The sequence below is a fragment of the Belonocnema kinseyi genome, chromosome 6, assembly GCF_010883055.1.
Source record: "Belonocnema kinseyi isolate 2016_QV_RU_SX_M_011 chromosome 6, B_treatae_v1, whole genome shotgun sequence".
NCBI classification, from domain to species: Eukaryota; Metazoa; Arthropoda; class Insecta; order Hymenoptera; family Cynipidae; genus Belonocnema; species Belonocnema kinseyi.
The window spans coordinates 138,159,623-138,179,207 of NC_046662.1; the positions used below are offsets into that span (position 1 = coordinate 138,159,623).

A 19,585-nucleotide genomic window follows, 5' to 3' on the forward strand; every position below is an offset into this window, starting at 1 on the left:
GCGACTTTAGCAAATGCATTTATTTTAGATGCCAGTTTTTATATGCATCTTTATACTCTGAATTTTCTACTCAGTGAAGTGTAGTTAAAGTTGAAGCTGCTTAAAGCTCTGTAGGCGTCATTTGGCTTAAAATTTGTATTGTTTTTATCTTCTGCAAATAAAACCAAAGTTGTAAGTCATGTGAAAAAATGCTGGTTAACGAACACATTTTTTTCTTTAGGATCCAAAAAAGTGTGCCAAATCTCGATCTGATCCGTTCATTTCTTCGAGTGTTATCGTGTTATAAAAATAATTAAAGCCGCGTATTTTTATGGCTAAATTTCAAAAAGTTCTGTGGAAATCAAATTCGGCAATCTTAAGAATCCTTTAGCGACCTTTCATTTTATAAGTATTTAAAAAATTTTTTACTTTTTAGGCATGAAATATCTTGCTAGCCATCATTACATCCATCGTGATCTGGCAGGCAGAAACTCCTTAGTTGGAGACAATTTAACAGTAAAAATGTCAGATTTTGGTCTATCACGAGATATATACAGCAGTGATTACTATTGAGTACAATCTAAGAGATTACTGCCAGTTCGATTAATAAATTGGGGAATCTTAAGAATACTTTTACGACCTTTCATTTTATAAGTATTTAAAATTTGTTTTTTACTTTTCAGGCATGGAATATCTTTCTAGCAATCATTACATCCATCGTGATCTGGCAGCTAGAAACTCTTTAGTTGGAGACAACTTAATAGTAAAAATTTCAGATTTTGGTCTATCGCGAGATATATACAGCAGTGATTACTATAGAGTACAATCTAAGAGTTTACTGCCAGTTCGATGGATGCCACCAGAATCGATTCTGTATGGAAAATTCACAACAGAATCGGACGTTTGGAGTTTTGGAGTCGTTTTGTGGGAGATTTACAGTTACGGATTACAGGTTGGTAGTACAATTAAAATATTTGTGAATGACATTTTTTAAATTATTTTTGGTAAAAATTTTTAGAATGCGAAAATTCGTTTGCCGAGACAATTACGTGCGAAGTTTGAGTTCTCGTTCTTCACACACTGCTGATAGCTAATCAAATAGCGGAATTCATATTTAAGTACGGCTCTGCTTTTGTTCAAATTTCAGGTTAGACTTTCACTCCAAAAGATAATAAACGGTAAATTACAACGTCTGTAAAAAATGGCGTGAAAAAAACAAGTTCGTTCTCCTAAAAGTTATTCTTTTCTATTTTCAAGAAACTCTCGTAGAAGTCAAATATCGAAGGATATTAAAAATATTCCCGGTTTATTTTAACTATTAATTTTTTATAATTATTTACTATTACTATTACTACCCTACCGAAAGAAAATCTTGGAAATACCTCAGACGAAAATTTCAGACTGGGTCATACAAATTTCAGTGAATTATCAGTCTGTATTTGGATGATGTTGTCTTAGAGGTTGCCTCAGTGATGTTGGTCCTTTTTCTATGTTTTAATTTATGGTTGCTAAACCTGTGAATTCAGAAACACGAAAGGCCTCAAAAAAGCACGAAAGGTTAAAAACACGTTTCGTCGGGGCCATGTAAAACGCGAACCCGAGCCTACGTGAATATCTCCCGTTTTCGCAAGGCCCAATGCTGTCTTTTCTCCCTTTGATACTCTCTCCTCACTAGTTTCGCTTTCTTATTTCTAGTTTTCCTCTCTTCCTCTACCCCCCCCCCCCCCCCCCCCCCTCTCTCACTCGATCCCTCTTCTCTAATTCTTAGCAGCTTTGCACGAAAGGAAATATTTCATACTGTAAACTTCTAAAGTGAGCCGGCCAACTTATTGTCTCGGTTTTAACAGCAACTAGTTAAATAAACCAAAATAGATATATGAAACGAGGTGAATCGAATGTGAGAAAATAATTTCTAATGTATTCATAATATATATAATCGAATATTATTATTAAGACTAAAATTCTTAATATAATTTTGATTATTACATTTAATAATATACTTCGTCTTGAAGAGTATTGAGGTATAATTTTATTAACGCAAACATTATCAATGACTACTTAATTATATTAATAATAATATAATATATTTTTAAACAAGTATTTGAGAAGTTGGAGGCTCCGCAAGCTACGATCATGGTTCCTTAAAGTACCCAATTCCGGCGCAACCGGAACGTGTACATCGTCCACTTCTGACGGACCAGATGAAGTGATGCCAGAACAACAGCCTTTTCATATGGATCGTGATGGAATGGGGTTGATGCTGGCAAGCCAGGATTTTTTTTAGTTGACTAAGAAATAAAGCTTTTATACCTCCAAGACAGCCGATTATGAGAACCACGAGTTGGAATTTGTAGCCTAGGTGCAGCCTGCTCAGCTCGAAAAAAAGAACTTGATATTTCGCCTGTTTTTTCTTCTTTGTCGTGATATTACCATCAGCTGGTGCCGAGAATTCAATCACGTAAATTATCTTGGTCTTCAGATCTTGGAGGAAAATATCAGGCTTTGCAGCACTGATGCGTTGAGTGGCGAGAAATGACAAATCCCATCAAGTCTGACACTGATTATTCTTCGCAACGGACTCAAGCTCTTCCTGGGCATATGGCAAGACGAAATAAATGCGGTTTTAATTGGACACTGAAGATGTGCAATACGACTGCGAGTTTTACTCAGGCGTACTGAAGTTTCATTACTTCTATTGTCACTAAGCAGGGAGACTGCCTTCTCGTAAACTACACAGTTCAGATTCTAGAGAGCAACATCTTCAGAGATCAACTCAGAGAGAGAGAGAGCAGTATTAGCTTCAGCTAATTTGTCTATCCTATGAAAGACTTTTTGGTGGATTTTTATCTCCTAGTTTTCATGTTAGCATTGTCGGCTATGTTTAAACGTAGTCTTGCTAAAACGGGCGGCATGTTCGCTGGAGGTGTTGCATGATAATTATATTAGGGTGCATCTTATTAATAACAAAAGAGTTTTATTAATGATAATAAAAATATAGTCTATTGATATTATGACGTTTTAATGTATTTTTATTTTTATAATAATTCATCTTTAATGCACCTGCGTTGTAATTAAATTTGCGTGAATGGTATCAATAACAATATAATTGTAACAATGATAATAACATAGTCCATTATTATTATCATGTTTTTTATATATTGTCATTTTTATATACTTCGTCGTAAGAAGTATGAGGCTTTAATTATATATAGTTATCAGAAGCGTACTTCCCATTAATCAAATATCACAAATACAGTCTTATAAAAAAATAGAACCTTATTTATTGTAGAAATCTTCATAATAAATATTATGTCGTAATGTGTTATATTGTAAGTTTACCCAGATTACAATATGCGCGCACGGTGTCACGCACAGTGCAAGCACGAATGCGAATATACCGTCACGTGCATCACGCAGATCACCAAACAGATGTGTCCGCATATGCGTGAGATATGTGTCGCACCTCGTGCGATTCGCACACGTGCCCATGAAGTGCATCCCTTCCAATTTTATTGTTTTGTGGGGTCCAAATTTGAACTTAAGACTTTTCAAGAAAATTCCAAAAGTGGTTATATTAATCTTGTAGGATTTTCAAAAATTAATGTGTTATTTTTTTCACTTTTTTTCATAACGGGCGTTTTTCAGCTGAAAATTTTAAGTTTCGCTTTTTTTTTAATGTTGTAAATGTTATAACTTTGGCGATTTTTTTCCTGTGGTTATGTTTTAGAAAATAACTGTATAAATATTAACCTCCAATTTGAGTAGATTTAATATTTTTGAAATATTCTTATTGTATCTTCAAAAAAAGTGAACGACATACGTATCTCTCAGTGAACGACACCCAACAGAAGAAAGTTTTTAAGGAATTATACGTATTTTTTTATTGGTGGTCATGTTGCTATGATTGCTATTTTCTTTCTTCATTCCCAGGACATCGCCTTCTAAGAATCTTTAACATTCCATACCTTTTTAATTGATTTTGGATTTCCGAACCTTAAAAATCAATTACCGTCACCCCAGAATGAATTTGCAAATTCGTGAACTAATGAAATGAACATAACTACACAATATCGAAGGTATTCCTTTTCGCCAAAAATTTCGTCTTTTATAAACACCCAAAATTGTACAAAAGGATGTTTCTTATTATCTAAAGCAGCTAAATTGCATAATATTTTTACAAATAAACTTTGCACATAACTTTAACAGACATTAACATGAAAATAACTTTAACAGATATTATATATTTCGATGCAATTTTCCACTTCAAAAGCATAACTCGAACACCACAACTTGACTCTCAAATAACCGCCTGACGGCAAGGTCGGCAGTGACGTCCGATGAACCGTCAAGTTTGGCATTTGTGCATGTACAATGCGCAGGTATAAATATCATTTGAAATAAGATAAAGACATAATTTATTTGAAATAAAATATTAATTTGATTCCACTGAATCGAATTTTCTGCGTACAAAATATTATTGATACATTGTTTATATGTATTCATAAGGACTCAGATGAAATAACATCACTTAATCGCGGAATGTGCTTGCCATCTACGTGCGATGTGAGTCGCATCATGCGAGTCGCAGGCTTGCTTGAAGCATGCGTCGAACGATTGTTATCTGGGTATCTGAAACTATATATTAAGCGAGGATAATATCTTGATAAATTGACTAATTTTGGTGCAATCCATTTTAGTAATTTTATGTTAGTGTTTAGGTTACATAGTTGCGTGCATTTCCTGGCACGCGGGTCCGAGCGGGTGGAGAGTAGCTCGTGCACCTCACAAGAGTTCTCTCCGTTCCTGCTTATAGTCCGGGCTTATAGTCCGGGATTTCCTTTACACCACCTAAGGGTAACGTAATTGTTTTGGGGTGATTTTGTTTAATAAGTAAATGTTTAATACATAAAAAAAACTGTTTATTAAGAAAAGGTATTGGACAATAATCGAACCGAAAAATCTACAGTAACAATTGTAGTTATGCGGGAATGACAAGATAAGTTCTTAACTAGACGAAAGTACAAGAATAATTGAAGTCGCTTACTGGAATATCGAGTCTCGAATGAAAGGAAAAGTGGAAAATTTTGGTACATAAGTGGGAGCGTATTTGAGCCTTTATCTCAGTGCGAAGAATGACAAATATTTCGAAAGCAGTATTCATAAGAAATGTAAAAATTATAAAAATATAAAAAATAAAATATAATTGTTACGACGTAACATGCCGGCACCTTTGAACGGTCGACGTTCGAAATAAAATAATAAAAGTCGTTGATTAAAATTAAGCTCCTCAGCAATTATTGAACCTATTTACTAGCTTACATTTCACCGTAAGGTGTACACATTTACTCGATGGGTAATGGATACAATGATTTCAACGCTCTCCTAGCGGTTCCAGATGTATTCTCAAACGTTACTTCTAGGACGATTCCATCTCGTTCAGGGTGAATCTCGATGATGCGTTCCGATAGCGATTTAGGTTTGAGCAGTCGCCAATTGGCACTTGCTGCGAGCGATCATCATCTAGTTCAAATACTCTTTATGCCATTGATCCCAGAAGTGTTGTCGTTTTTGTTAAGCCAATTCCCAACAGCTTAGGCGATATTCTGGAACAAGACGTAAATCTTCTTGCGGCAAAGTAGTCAAAAAACTTCTAATTAGGAAATGAGGTGGAGTGAGTGGGTGGATATAGTTTGGATCGGATAACAATGCAGTGTGTGGACGCGAATTGAGGATTGTCTTGATCTTAACGACATATGTATGTTCCAGCTATTTAAACAAAATGGCGCTTAAAAGATTTCACCGCAGCCTCCCAGAATCCTCCAAAGCGATGGGCTCTCGGTGGTACTATTACTTTCTATCATGTCCGTTACCTACTTCGACAGTTTCTTCAATTTATTGTTCGCTCCAACAAAGTTCGTAGCGTTATCAGAATTCATTGATTGTGCAATTCCGCGGCGAGCAAAGAAGCCTTTTAAGCAGGCGATAAACGCATCTGATAAACGCCCACGTGAAGAAAAGGTCGCGTCAATGAAAGTCGAGATTTCGGTAAATTTCCTATCAAATAATTTACTTCGCGACGCTGTTCTCGGAAACAAGTAACGCAATCTCGAAAAATATGCCGAGTCGCATTTCGACGATCGATAGGCCAGTATGCTTCTCGAACTCCGTACAATGTTGCATTTGTTTCCGCATGTAATTGTTTTAAGTGTTCATCTCGTATGATTAATTTCGTGATGTGATGATTTTTAGGGAGAATAATCGGATGTTTTCGTGATTCGGGGAACAGAGCTCTATCGAATCTTCCACTTGCCTTAATCAACCCGTCGTCCAAAAAAGAATTCAAACGGAAGAGACTGCTTTTTTAATTCACCTATTTACCTTTAAACAAATATTTTATTTCTTCAGAAAAAACCTCAGATTGAGTTAATTTGAATATCATAAGTGACGGTACAAGTGACCCGTTTAGCTAGAATTCTTTTGTTTCATTTTTAAATTACTGATAAATCTCAAGGAATATGCGAGGAGTCTTTGTACCTTTTAAACTTGCTCTACTTTGTGGGAATATTAATCCCTGGACCATTTGTCCAAAGAGTGTTATTTAGAAATTCACGAGGACTTTGACCGCGTGATTTTCAAGAGTTGGAACGTGTCTACAGTCTGTAGACTGAGTCATTTCCTGAATTTCGGAAACTCGATTGGCTACAAAGGTTAACAATGTATTAGGAGGAGTGTTAATCGAATTTAAAGCTATGGTTGAATCTGACCAAAAAACAGTCTTCGAAAATTCTACTTGAAGTGAGCCTCTCGTGGAATTGAATAACTGAACGAGTAACGTAGCAGCGCCTAACTCTAGTTTGGACAGAGTGATTGTTTTGAGTGGAGCGACGCGTGATTTCGAGCCTATTATCTCAGAAAGGGAATTTCCACGATTACCTGTCGAATGAAGATACCGACATGCCCCATAAGCCTTCTTGCTCGTTTAACAAAAACCGTGCAGTTGGTGTGCAATCGTGGACTCAAGAGTTATGCATTCTAGAATCTCACGATATTGACTAACGGTAATTGCGTCTTATACTCTAACCATGTTTCGTTAATCTTAGCTGGAACTTGATCGTTCCATCCTAATTTATGTTTCCAAAGCTGTTAAATAAAAATCTTGCCTACGACAATGACTGGGCCTAACAATCCTAGGGGGTCAAAGAGTTTTGAGCACTGAGATAAAATGGATCGCTTCGTAGCGCGATCAGTGGAGTCTGACAAATTGACAGAATATAAAATACAATCACATTTAGGATCCCAATAAATTCCTTACGCCTTGATTGTATCGTAAGGATCGAGAGACATATAATTATTTGAGGTGTCATTTGTAAAATCTTCATATAATTCTGACTTATTCTAAACCCATTTGCGTAGATTGAATCCCCCTTTTTTAAAGAGATTAATAAGATCATCTCGAAGTTGACGAGCTTCTTTAATTGTTTTTGCGCTGGTTTGCAGGTCTTATACATAAAAGTCGCGTTTGAGAATTTTCTCCACCTCTGGAAAGGCATCTTTTTCATCGTCAGCTAATTTATGCAATGTGCGAATCGCTACAAAGAGTGCACGTGCAGTACCAAATGTAACAGTGTTTGATGAATATGTTTTAATCGGTTCATCTTCAATCTTTCACCACAGAACCTTTTGATAAAACCTATTATTTTCAGTAACGCGGATTCATTCTTCGCGGAGCCGTCAAAAACGACTCGCGTTTTTGTCGTCAGGCTGTCTTCCTTAATTACCGCATTATGAGGAAGACAGTATCCCGGCCTAGAAGCCTCTTGGTTACTGAGCAATGACATGTGGCCGTCATCCAAGTAACCTTGAAAACAATCAATATAATGAGTTTGAACATCAGGATTTCTTGCAAATTTCCGTTCAAGAGCATAAAAGCGTTGAAACGTGGTGTTCTGTGAATCTCCAAGCGATTCGAAATTTTTGTTAAAGGGCAGTTTCAGTTTATATCGCTCAGAATCTAATCGTTTTGTCGACTGTAAAAAATGAGATTCAGCTGCCTTTTCTTCGTCTGACCTCAGTTCACTCGAACTTTCTTCACTTAGCTCCCATCATATAGGCAAATGGTCAAATTTAATAGGATTGCATGCGATTTTATTTTATGGTTGAGACTGCCGTTTAGGAAGTTGAGGATTATTATATCGTCCCAAAAAATCCAACCGAACACAGTTTTCTAAAGCACTGCGGTTTGATTGGAAACCCTAATTTTGCCTACGATCAAAAATATATTCAGCCCCTATTAAAGTATCGACATTGGACGACATATGAAAATCGATATCGGCCAAAAAAATCTCATTTGGTACCTTCACGGAGTGCCGGTTGATAGGCATGACAGGCATTGCATGGGAAATTTCTTCGAAAATTAAGAAATTTAAATTTAATTCAAAATTTGTGTCATATTGCGATTTAACCTTAGCGGTTATGGAATACATCATCTGCAATTTGTAGATGCTGCGCTCCTTTTAATCGAATCTCAATTGGCTTTTTAAGTAACCCTAGCAAAGTTTCTAATTTTTCAGTTATCGAACAACACTGAGAGCACGAAACTAAAAATGTGCAACAAGGGCGATTGTGGCCCTGGCTATCTAAAAATGTCGATGATAGCTGTTCTAAGAACGACTGACGTTGGAGCCTGAGTTTGACAACTGAGTAACGCAGTTGTGATGTTTGTATGAGAAGCCTCTCTATCGACTGGCTCCTCTTGAGAAAAATGTAATAAGGTATTATGTCTTTGTTGACATTTACGACAAGAACTATGTCGACACTGAACGGTTCTGTGATTCCCTAAAAGACAATTGTGACACAGCGGTGTCTTTTTTACGATCTTATAACGTTTTGGAGGAGACATGTGCAACAACTTTTCACACAAATAGAGTGGATGTTTTCCTGAGCATAAGTGACGTGAAATCTGAGAATTACCTGTCTTTGAATCGACATTTATGGTTATGCAGGCTTGAGAAGATCGCGGTTGAAAACGCGAAATCGAGTTGCTCTTCTGAGGCTGAGTTTGATTAGAATTTGACAAATTATTTTTGCTAGCCCCTTGCGTATTTTTAATTAACGCCCGTCGCTCTAAAAATGAAGTCATGTCATTAAGAGAAGAAAGGCTTGTGCTTCTCATGGTCTCTTCCCATTTTTCGCGTGTTAAATAATTTAATTTTTCTCTTATAATAAAAATAAGTAGAGTGTCTTAAGCTACGGGTTGTTGGAGAACCCTGAGTTCTCTAATTCTTTTTTGCACATTGTTTAATAATGCATGAACAGTACATTCTTTGGAAATACTCTAAATTTCAAAAAGATCTTTGACGTGACTCTCTACACATGATTTCAAATAATGAAAATTTAGAATTTCAGGAATGTTTGGATTATCATGACACATTAATTTAAAAGAATCATGAAAAGACAGCCACGCTAACCTTTGACTATGAATTGATTCTTTCGTTAATATTTGAAAATTTGAATGAGATGAACGATTTAATAAAGGAGTTGCGATATTTTCGATCGTTGCATTTTGAACATTTTAATCAGCTACCCAAGACAATGGTTGTTTTGAAATAAAACAAGGATTTTTAATATATGTATTTTTTTTAAATACCACATCCGCGCCTGCTTTATCTCCTAAATTTGATTCTAACGCGGTTTGAATCGTGTCGAACTTATTTTGAAACGAGTTATTTTGGAACCAGTTAATCACAAAACCAACAAATTACACATCTGTCTCGTTTAAATAAAACACTGAAGGAAGCGCATAGAGATAAAATAGGAAAAATTGGTTGTCCTTTTGAATTACTTTGTTTTGAAGATTTGAAGATGAAATTATGGCGATCCTTGACTCCGAAATGAATTGCTGTGCTGATGGTGGCGGTGAGTTAAAAAGCTGATTCTCCTCCTTAGTCCCTCTGTACCCCTTAAATTGATTCTATGAATTGAAAGAATAATCCGATGAAGGATATAAAAATCCGTTGGATGGATAAGATGTTAAAATCCGTTGACTGGATATAGAAATCCGTTGTATCTTTGACTTATCTTTGGTTGAACATGAAAGTTCAACGCGCAATATTAAGAGTGTAGATTTCTCTGTCTTGGTGCTGGATTGCTTTTGATCACTTCTCACTTAACTGCGTTAAATGTTACTTAGCTTTAAAATCACTTACTAGCCTTTAGAGTTACAAGGTTGAATGTCACTGAGTTTTAAAATCATTCAAGTGTGAGCACGTGATCACAAAAGCACTACTGTAATAATTGTAGTTGCGCGGGAGTAACAAGATAAGTTCTTAACTAAGCGAAAGTACAAGAATAATTTAAGTCGCTGATTGGAATATCGAGTCTCGCAGGAAAGGAAAAGTGGGAAATTTTGGTCAATAAGTGGGAGCGTATTTGTAGGTTATTGGTGGAAATTGAGAGGGTAGAAACAACAGATTCGTATCTAAATTTTGGAAGAAAGGGATGATGGGAAAAATGTAGAGAAAGGGCTGGAAGATACAAGATGGGACTGCGAGAGGTCGATAGGGTAGTAATAATTAGAACCTAATTTGGGACCTTAGGCTGTACCGAGGTCGACCGTTTCCTTAAGTATCTGGAAGAACTTGCTTAGCCTCAAAGTAAAAGATTAGAAGGAGACTAAATCAGAAGTCCATAAATAAGTTTATTAAGAGAAGAAAATCTGAAACCTAAAGAATTTGGGATAACGTATATAACTCCGTTTTTTTCTCTTTTACTTCTATATTTCTTGATATTGCTGTTTCTTGTTTGTGGGGCAATTCACATAATTGTATTTTATTATTCCTGCTAATGCATTTACCTTATTTATCTATATCAGTGTTTCCGTGTGTTATTTTTTTTATCACTGTTTGACTTTGCTTTACCCTTCTTTCATCAAAGTGTTTGTTTGCTCTTTTTTTCAATATCAAATTGTATTTACTTATTTCGTTTATATTATTTGCTTTTTTCGCTTATTTTTAATCTTTATGTTCTTTCGGTTCCTCGTGATTTTGAATTGATGTTCCGTATTTTGCAATAATTAACCTTTCTATCCTTTTATGCCATTTGGACGGCAACGAGCAATCGTTGTTTAGTCCTCTCGCCAAAGTTAAATCAAAGGCCTCGAGCTTCGCCAACTGATGTACTCACGATTGTCGTTATTTTTCTTTTTATTAACCCTTCTATCCCGTTAGGTCGTTTGGACGGCAACGAACTTCGTTGTTTGTTCCTATTGCCAAAGCTGAATTGAAGGCCTAGTCCCCTGCTAGCCGACGTAGCTCGCGACCTCTTTACTAGACGCATTTCGCAAGTTTCGCCCTATCAAGAACCTACTTATGTGTTTAATTTTCTCGTTTAACTATTCGATCTCGTTAGGCCATTTAGAGGACCACGAGTTTATGTTGTTTGGTCTATTGCTAAAATTATGCACCCATGTGCGCGCTTTTTTACATTCCTTTCCCCACACTGGTGCGTTGTCACGGCAATTAAAAGCCATGGTTGGGTACTTCCGTCCTAGCATGAGGGTAGGCCGCGAACGCTATGGATAAGCATGATTAGTAATCCAGTAAACCTGGTGTTCTGCAACTTATGGTATACCTGCACCACCCGCCAACCGTTTAGTCTGAATCCGTGTGGCCTGAACTCCCCGTCCCCATGGACAAATCAATTTTTAGCCTACACTATTTATCCGATTACAAACTTTTTTTTTAAATGAAAGCTTTTGAAATTTCGTAAAGTTTTGTGTAAATATATATTTTGTATAAAATGTGAGAGAAATGAATGTTCCATCACCATCTATCAAGAATAGATGCTTTTTTCTAATTGTTTAAATAATTTTGATAAATGAATAGGCTCAATGTTTGTTTAAGGAATCGACAACGGATTTCTTGTCGGTTACTGTTTGCTGTAATAATTTACAAATTGACAACAATTACTCATTATTTAAACAATTTTCATGAACAAATTCACAGTGTTACATCTTTTTAATCAATAGGATAAAAAACCAATCATATTCTTTTACAAGCATATCTACAGTCTCGGTAAGAAACTTATCAAAGTGTTAGCGGTGAATCTCTTTCCTGCTAGCAAATAATTGCAAAATGGTGTAAAAGTTTTTGAGTAACTGATTGCTCAAACCAGTTTGGATATTGTAACGTAATTCTCAAAAAAATTTCTGTCTGTGTTTCCATCTTACACCTTTCGTTCATTCAATATCCTTATGTTTGTCCAATCTACAGACCCCCTGTCCAAATGTTAAAGATGCGCAATACAACGAATACTGCGTGTATACTACTTGAGTTTATTGGATTAATAAGCAATCGAAGTTGTCAATCGGCAAAAAAGATAAAAAATGCATTTGTTTCTAACGATTATTTAAATAATGAACAATTCTGGTCAATTCGCAAAGTATCATAGCAAAGAGTCATTGGAAAGACATTTTTAGTTGATTCAGTATACAAAAAGTTAGCCTATTCAATGTAACTGTGAATTTGTTTTTAAAAATTGTTTAAATAATAAATAATTGTTTTTATTTTGCAAAGTATCGTAGTAAAGAGTCATCGGCAAGATGTACCTAATTGATTCCGCAAAGAAAAATTGATCCTATTCAATAAAAAATGGTCAAACTGTGAATTTCTTGATAAAAATTATGTGAATAATGAATAATTGTTGTTCATTTGCACGATATCATAGCAAAGAATCAATGAAAAGGCGTGTCTAGTTAACTTCGTAAACAAGAATTAAGACCATTCTTTCAAAAATCGTCGTAATGTTAATTTGTTTATAAAAATTGTTTAAACAATTACCAAAAAACATCTATCCTTAATTAATGGTAATAAAACATTCATTTCTCTCACATTTGACACAAAATATATTAATTTCAATGAGCTAAACATTGCTAATCGCAGAACAAGTCTTTTCTTCATTAATCTGTTTCTAATATGTACAATCCAATTTTTTTAAATGATTCTAACCAACTGGAAATTATTCCTATATTGCTGTAACACTGTTTTTTGATCTTCTTTGATCAATCTGTTTGTCTTAAAATAGTACTAGGAAAAAGTTAAGAAGAAACTAATTTCAAATTTGTTGTTAAATAAAAAATTTTTGAATAATTAAAAAAAAATTTAGTCACACAAATCTTTTTAAAATTAAAAAATCTCCTATTAAAAAAAAATGTTTAAATCGGATGAATAGTGTAGGCTGCAAATGTATTTGTCCACAGGTACTTTTTTCCTACTGTGCCACGACGACCTCCTTGAGCTCCTTCTCGAATAATGGTTTCCCTGCTCATTTGATAGAGATCCGTCACATCAACATTCATGCTTCCCCACTCATCAAAAGGTCATGCCTCTTTCCCCGAGATGCCGTCATCGGAACGAACGACCTGATCTGATCATGTAACGCTATTATCACGAGCGTGATTACCTTAACAAATGTTTTCTTCCTTTGACTCAAGAAAACCCAGAACCCTTTTCAAAAATCGCACCTTCATGTGGTCACCGAGTACCATGTCGTGTGATCACCGCACGTTTCCTTGATCAGTATGCGTTGCTCTCCCAATCCCTTTAGGTACCCACAACGACGTCTCATCGCCTCAGGACGATCTCCTCGTCGCTATAGAAGGAAAAATGTTCTAATGACATACCGTGAAGGTTCCGCACTTGTGGGTACTTTTGCATTCCTTCAGTGGATGCCGTTTTCTTTCACTGATGAAAAACTCACTAATCTGGCATTCCTACTCATTTTCACTAAGACCTCAAATGCACTATCTTATGGCCTCGGACCTCACTATCAAAGCTAGTATCCTGATCCTCCGTCACGTCCAGTACTCCATCGAAGACCTTCTCACAAAGGTTCTTCTGAGGAATAAAGGACAGCTACCGAACCTCCATAGACTTACTTCTGGCTAACTCTAACTCCTCGCTGCGACTACTTTCCAAGTTAAATTTTTTATTCTGCTCCATTCTGGTCCCACGAGTAGCTAGGGCAGTATCCGGAGGGCCCCGCATGCGAGGGTACAGTCTCAGTACTTTAGGAGGCGACCAGGTATCCTTGAGAAACCGTTTACAACACCACACCCTAGTGTCATTCAGCGTTCAGCACGGTACCTCGGTACAAGGCTCCCCTATTCGCGACCCGGAGATGCCTACAGGTACATTCTTTATACCCTCGCAGTAAACTAAGGAGTTAGTAGTGTCGTCTTAATAAGGGAAGAAAATGCCTCAGTCTCCGATTTCAATCCAGAAGATTTGAGAAACATGTTAGACAAATCCATGAAGGGGCTTGTTAGCGTGTCCTTTTAGTGGAAGCGAATGTTTTGCTTCCTGTTTAAACACCGCATCATTGACATTTTTATGTTGATGTACGATTCTCATAAGAGAATCTGTGCTATTTATAATTAAACAGTTTTAAACACTCCAAGCTCAGCTGGCACACTTGTCAAGTTCAAAACTTATTCCAATCGCTGTAGAGTACCTACATACCGCTTCAACAAGGATGATAAGATCTGCTTTTGAACAGGCAAATATTTCAAGGTCGGCCATGTATAAAAGATGTTTGACCTCAAATTGTATTCTGTTCGGCTAACAGATGTCTGCCAATATTCAATCCAAACCATAGAGAGATTGCGTCGATACTTGAGCAAATCCTGTCTTGCTGGAACGGACGGTATGTTCGCTGTAGGATGTTCTTGTTATTTCTGATAAAGTGCTTCATATACCCCTTTGCGTTAAAAGGATATCTGATCTATTGACTAGTGAAGCGTTTTATGATCATTTTCCGAGTGCAGAGAAGACAGGAAAAGCATCTAGCAAATTATAAAAATCCTCTGTTACAGACAGGTTACATATGGAGCATAGTCTAGCATGGTCATAAGTAAATTTATCAAAGATGTGGGAAGCCTTGGAGACTACTTGAATGGAGGGACCTGTTGTTCTGAACGCCAAAGATAGTCAGAAAAGTCATGTAGAAAAACGTGAACATTTTTAACAAGCGATACAGCATCCAAGTCAAGCCAAATTTGCTTTAAATTACTTATAGTGAACATATTTTTGATCTGCAGAACTCAGTTATACTTCGAGTTGCAATCAGCTTTTAAGGACATTGTCTACAATTTAAGGAAACATCTTCTAGGATAATTATCATCAGGCATACCCAGCAATCTCGAAAACCATCTCATTGCTGACTTTAATATATCATAAGCTAACTGTAATCTACCTGTCTCTAAGCGCAGGGCAAAATTCGAGTGTATGTTGGTAAGCCTAATATTTTCTTAAACAAATAAAAACGTAACTTCTTGGCTGAATCTGAGTACCTTAATCCCCAGAATTATTTTACGTAAAAAAGAACGCTAAGTCTGAGGCTACGAAAAAGTGTAGTCTTAGTTTCCCAGGCATTAGATTTAGGTGCAAATAAGTCTTGAAACAGCACCCATAGAAATATTCGCAGCATATATTCTTTTTATGAGTTTGTTATAAAGAAAAACCCGAGTCTGATGTGTTCACGCCGAGCTAGTCGAATTCGTTTACTACTTCCAGCTGAGTCTTTACATAGAAAAATTTGTATTCACATAGCTGTCCTTGGTGGTATACCATAACTTTTGATTTTGCTTCGTTGGCCGTTAAAAAAGTTCTCATACAGTATTGCGTGATAAGGTTAATTTTGTCTTGCAAGTCAGCCTGAGGGTAAGCCAATATGACTATGTCATCAGCACAAGCAAGCAGGATAACGTCACATAAGTGCTGTAATAAAATTCCGTGAATACCGTGATTTCGTAAGTACTGTTCTATATCATATCTGAAAAACGAAAAAACCTCACCTTCTCACCTAGAAGGACTGCATAAGGTACCTAAGTGGCCGAAGAGAGATGTTAGCGTTTTCATAGAGATTTTTTATAATTCGTATAATTTTGGTGGATATTCCTATCCTTAGAAGTTTGCTTCATAGGTCACAGTGGTTTACTAAATCAAAAGCCTTTTTGAAATCTATATAAAAAGCAAAGATTCGCCGCTTTGGAGTAGCTAATGAATTTGAATTAAAGAATTTAGGTTATAAATATGGTCTATACAACTTCTTCCAGGCCTGAAACCTGCTTGATTTTCTGTGAGAAGGTTTACCTCTTTGACCCACTAAGTCAACATTGTCAACAGGATCTCAGAGAAGATATTAGTTGTACTATTTACAAGGGCAAACCCCCAGTAATTAGGAAGGTCAGATTTATCACCCTTTTTATGCAACATAAATGCATGCATTTAAGCCCACTTATATGGGACTCTTTCCTCGGACCATATCTCGTTGAAGAGGCGCCCTAAGTACTGTACTCAATTTTTCGGAAGGTTTTTGAAAAATTCATCGGGAATCGTATCCTCGCTCGGCACTTTATTACATTTACAATTCAATAAAAACGCTTTAATTTCATCAACCGAGATATCATAGTCCAATAAATGGTATTTGTTTACAAACCACTGTATGAAAAGTGTAGGCTCAATCGGATAGTGAGAAAAAAGAAGGTCTTGCCGTGCATGCATGCTTAGATTGTTTGTCGAAGGAGAGTGCTAGTGAATTCAACATGCAAGAATTCGTATTGCCTCTTCTTGGACCTACGTAACTCCAAAAAAGATCTTTTGATTTCTAGATATTTTGCCCCTTCGATTTCGGCAAAACTCGACCTTTTAAAGAAATTTAAAGATTTTCTAAGCTTACGGAGCGTGACTCTACATTCCTTCTCATCCCAAGGTTTTTTACCTTGAGTATGCCATTCAGGTTTTGCAACTAAATCCAACTTACAGGTGACAGATAAGATTGTGGCCATTAAATCATTATTTACGGTATTTATTTCGCCGTCGGAGTTCGCAGAGTTCTCATACATAGACATTTTATTTATATGGTCACAATTGCAGGTTTCTTTCTAAATTATTTTATTATACAATAAAAATTAGTCTCTATTTAAACTTGTGTCCGTCTGTATGAAATACTAAATATCAACGCGAACCGGAAGATGATCGGATGTCGTATGTAATTGAAGTATTTCAAAATTAGAAATTAGGTGTAGTTAGCCAATGGCACACACAACAAGATCGTTATACTCATACCCTAAAATCCAAGGAAAGTGTAATTACCCAGAAAATCTATTTAAAAAATCTCCCATTTAATATCATTAGCTCACCACGAACAAGAATTATAACAAGAAATTCCTCCCTTGCTTTGATCCTATAGTCCAAGGATCTTCATTTATATAATGCTGTATTGCGCGACAATTATATTAGGGTATATATTATCAATAGCAATACATTTTATATTATTGTTAATAATAATATAGTCTTTTATTATTAGGATATTTTAATCAATTGAATTTTAATAGACTGCATTAGACTGGTTTTATTATTACGAGTAAATAAAAAAAGATTGAAAAAAATCGCTCAATATCTTCAATCCCAGTTAATCTTTAAAGATTTATTCACTTTTCAATTATCTTTAAACATCTCTTTTACCTTACTCGTTTACGAATTCAGGCATACCACACAAGTAATAATTGTTAACAATAGATTCTGATATAATAGCCGCACAAAGTCGAAACAAAGTTTGAAATATCGACAATGCTGTATTTGAATTTTTATTTAATCGAAACATTTCATTGGGATAGTTTTGAAATACACTTCATATCCAGTGAAAATTTGAACTAAAATTTCTCAATATATTACAAAAAGACCGAGTTATTAGACTTCAGAAGTAGTGTAATTTTGACCAAACCTATCTTTAATATCATCATCAATCAGTCAAATTTGACAAATATACCCTTTTACCTTATTTATTTACGAATCCAGACATACCATATAAGTCATAATTTTTAGCATTACTTTCAGAGAAAACAGACGTGAGAATCCGGAACCAAGTTTGAAATGTTGAAGATGCTCTATTTGAATTTTCGTCTAATCGAAATATTTAATTGGGATAGTTCCGAAATATGCTTAATTTTCAGTAAAAATATGGACAGAATATCAATATAATCAATATCAATATACTATATAAAAGTGGTTTTTGTTAAAATAGGACTTTTTAATTGTGAAATAATAGTGACGAACCGAGAAATTAATGTGCAAAAATAGGGTAACTTTGACCATACCTATTTTTAATATCATCATTTACTAAAGTTTTACAAATACTTCTTCTCCCTTATTTATTTACGGAACCGAGAATTTTTGTTATAGGGATCTTATTTTCTAATTGTTAAACAATCGTTACAAGTCGAGAAGTTAAACTTTAAAAGCATGATTAGTTTGACCAATCATTATTTTCAATATGATCAATTATTATTATTATGCAGTTAATATCCCGCAAACAAAACGGTAAAATTCCTTTTAATTTTGTTTTAATTGATTTTAAAAAGTCACGTTTTGGTATCTACAAAATAGGCCCGCGGAACGATTACCTTCGCTGTTTACAATTTCTGAAATGTTAGTTAATAGGCTTAGACCACGGACCCTTCATACATGTTTCGCAGCGGCATAATGAATGCATATTTACACTGCACAGATAAGATACTTTCCGCATTGTGGCGATTTCGGAGTGGCACTCAAGGTCAAAGCTAAGAGCTGATGACAGATGCGACGTTAGAGTCGAAATGTTGAGAGTGCAAGTGACATTTTTTTAAATGTTAAAAATGTTATAAATGTACTCTACTAGATATTACTCAAGCAGCTGCAAGTGCATGAGAAAATCCGTATTCAATTTTTCAGGTGATTGTTGCAAAAAAGCGTGTGATACATGTGTGCATATGCGATCGCTAATTCGTTTGTCTTTATTATTTTCCTTTAACTTTTTGCAGTTATCTTTCTTTCGTATTTAATTCATAACCATCTGACTTAAGTTAATTTAATCTAGATAGTAGCAGATAGAGCAAATCTCCTATTATTCATATTTAACCATTTTCCCTAATTCTCAATATACACACTTATACCATTTTTGATTTGCAGCCATATTATGGTTACGATAACCAGGAAGTAATCGACATGATACGCTCGCGTCAGTTACTGTCGTGCCCTGAAGATTGTCCTTCGACGATATATACACTTATGATTAAGTGTTGGCACGAAGCTGCTAATCGTAGACCTCAATTTACTGATATTCATCAAATACTACACAGCTGGCATCTCAACGGAAGTTATATCAATAATCTTGGTCATGATTCAATTCCGAATCATCAGGTATCATAATTTAAGGAACGTCGTAGAACGCTGCTCAGCTAAATTACTAGTCAGCGTATCAGGCGAAAGCAAAGTCATGACTAGAACTGGAATATCAAAAATAAAAAACCTAGTTGTATATGTATTTCATAATAATCATGTGTCGTCCAGAAAATATTATGCATTTAACTAATCTGGACATGGACACAACTTTTCTTGTTCATATCTAATCACTCGGTCTTCACATTAGAGACCTGGAATTCAATTATTGAGGAAGTTCCCTCTGAAAATTTTTTGCAAATATGACTGATGTTCTGGTGGTTTGGATGGTGCAGTAAAACGAAAGCAATCTGTCCAAAATGTCATATTACCCTCATCAGATTATTTGACTG

At 35.6% G+C, this 19,585-nt stretch overlaps 1 protein-coding gene across 3 annotated transcripts in view; it reads left to right on the plus strand.

Moving 5' to 3' along the window:
- Positions 1 to 19,297, plus strand: part of LOC117174903 (tyrosine-protein kinase transmembrane receptor Ror) — a 150,497-nt gene extending 131,200 nt beyond the window's left edge. The window contains exons 9-10 of one of the 3 annotated variants that reach the window (XM_033364343.1): positions 663 to 931; positions 18,984 to 19,297. In XM_033364343.1, the coding sequence (XP_033220234.1) occupies positions 663 to 931; positions 18,984 to 19,223 (509 nt within the window). In that variant the 3' untranslated portion in view covers positions 19,224 to 19,297. Of the gene's footprint in view, positions 1 to 662; positions 932 to 2,077; positions 2,903 to 14,848; positions 14,920 to 18,983 lie in introns of those variants that run through there. The other 2 variants (XM_033364345.1, XM_033364344.1) reach the window with 2 other exon arrangements.
- Positions 19,298 to 19,585: the final 288 nt, after the last annotated feature.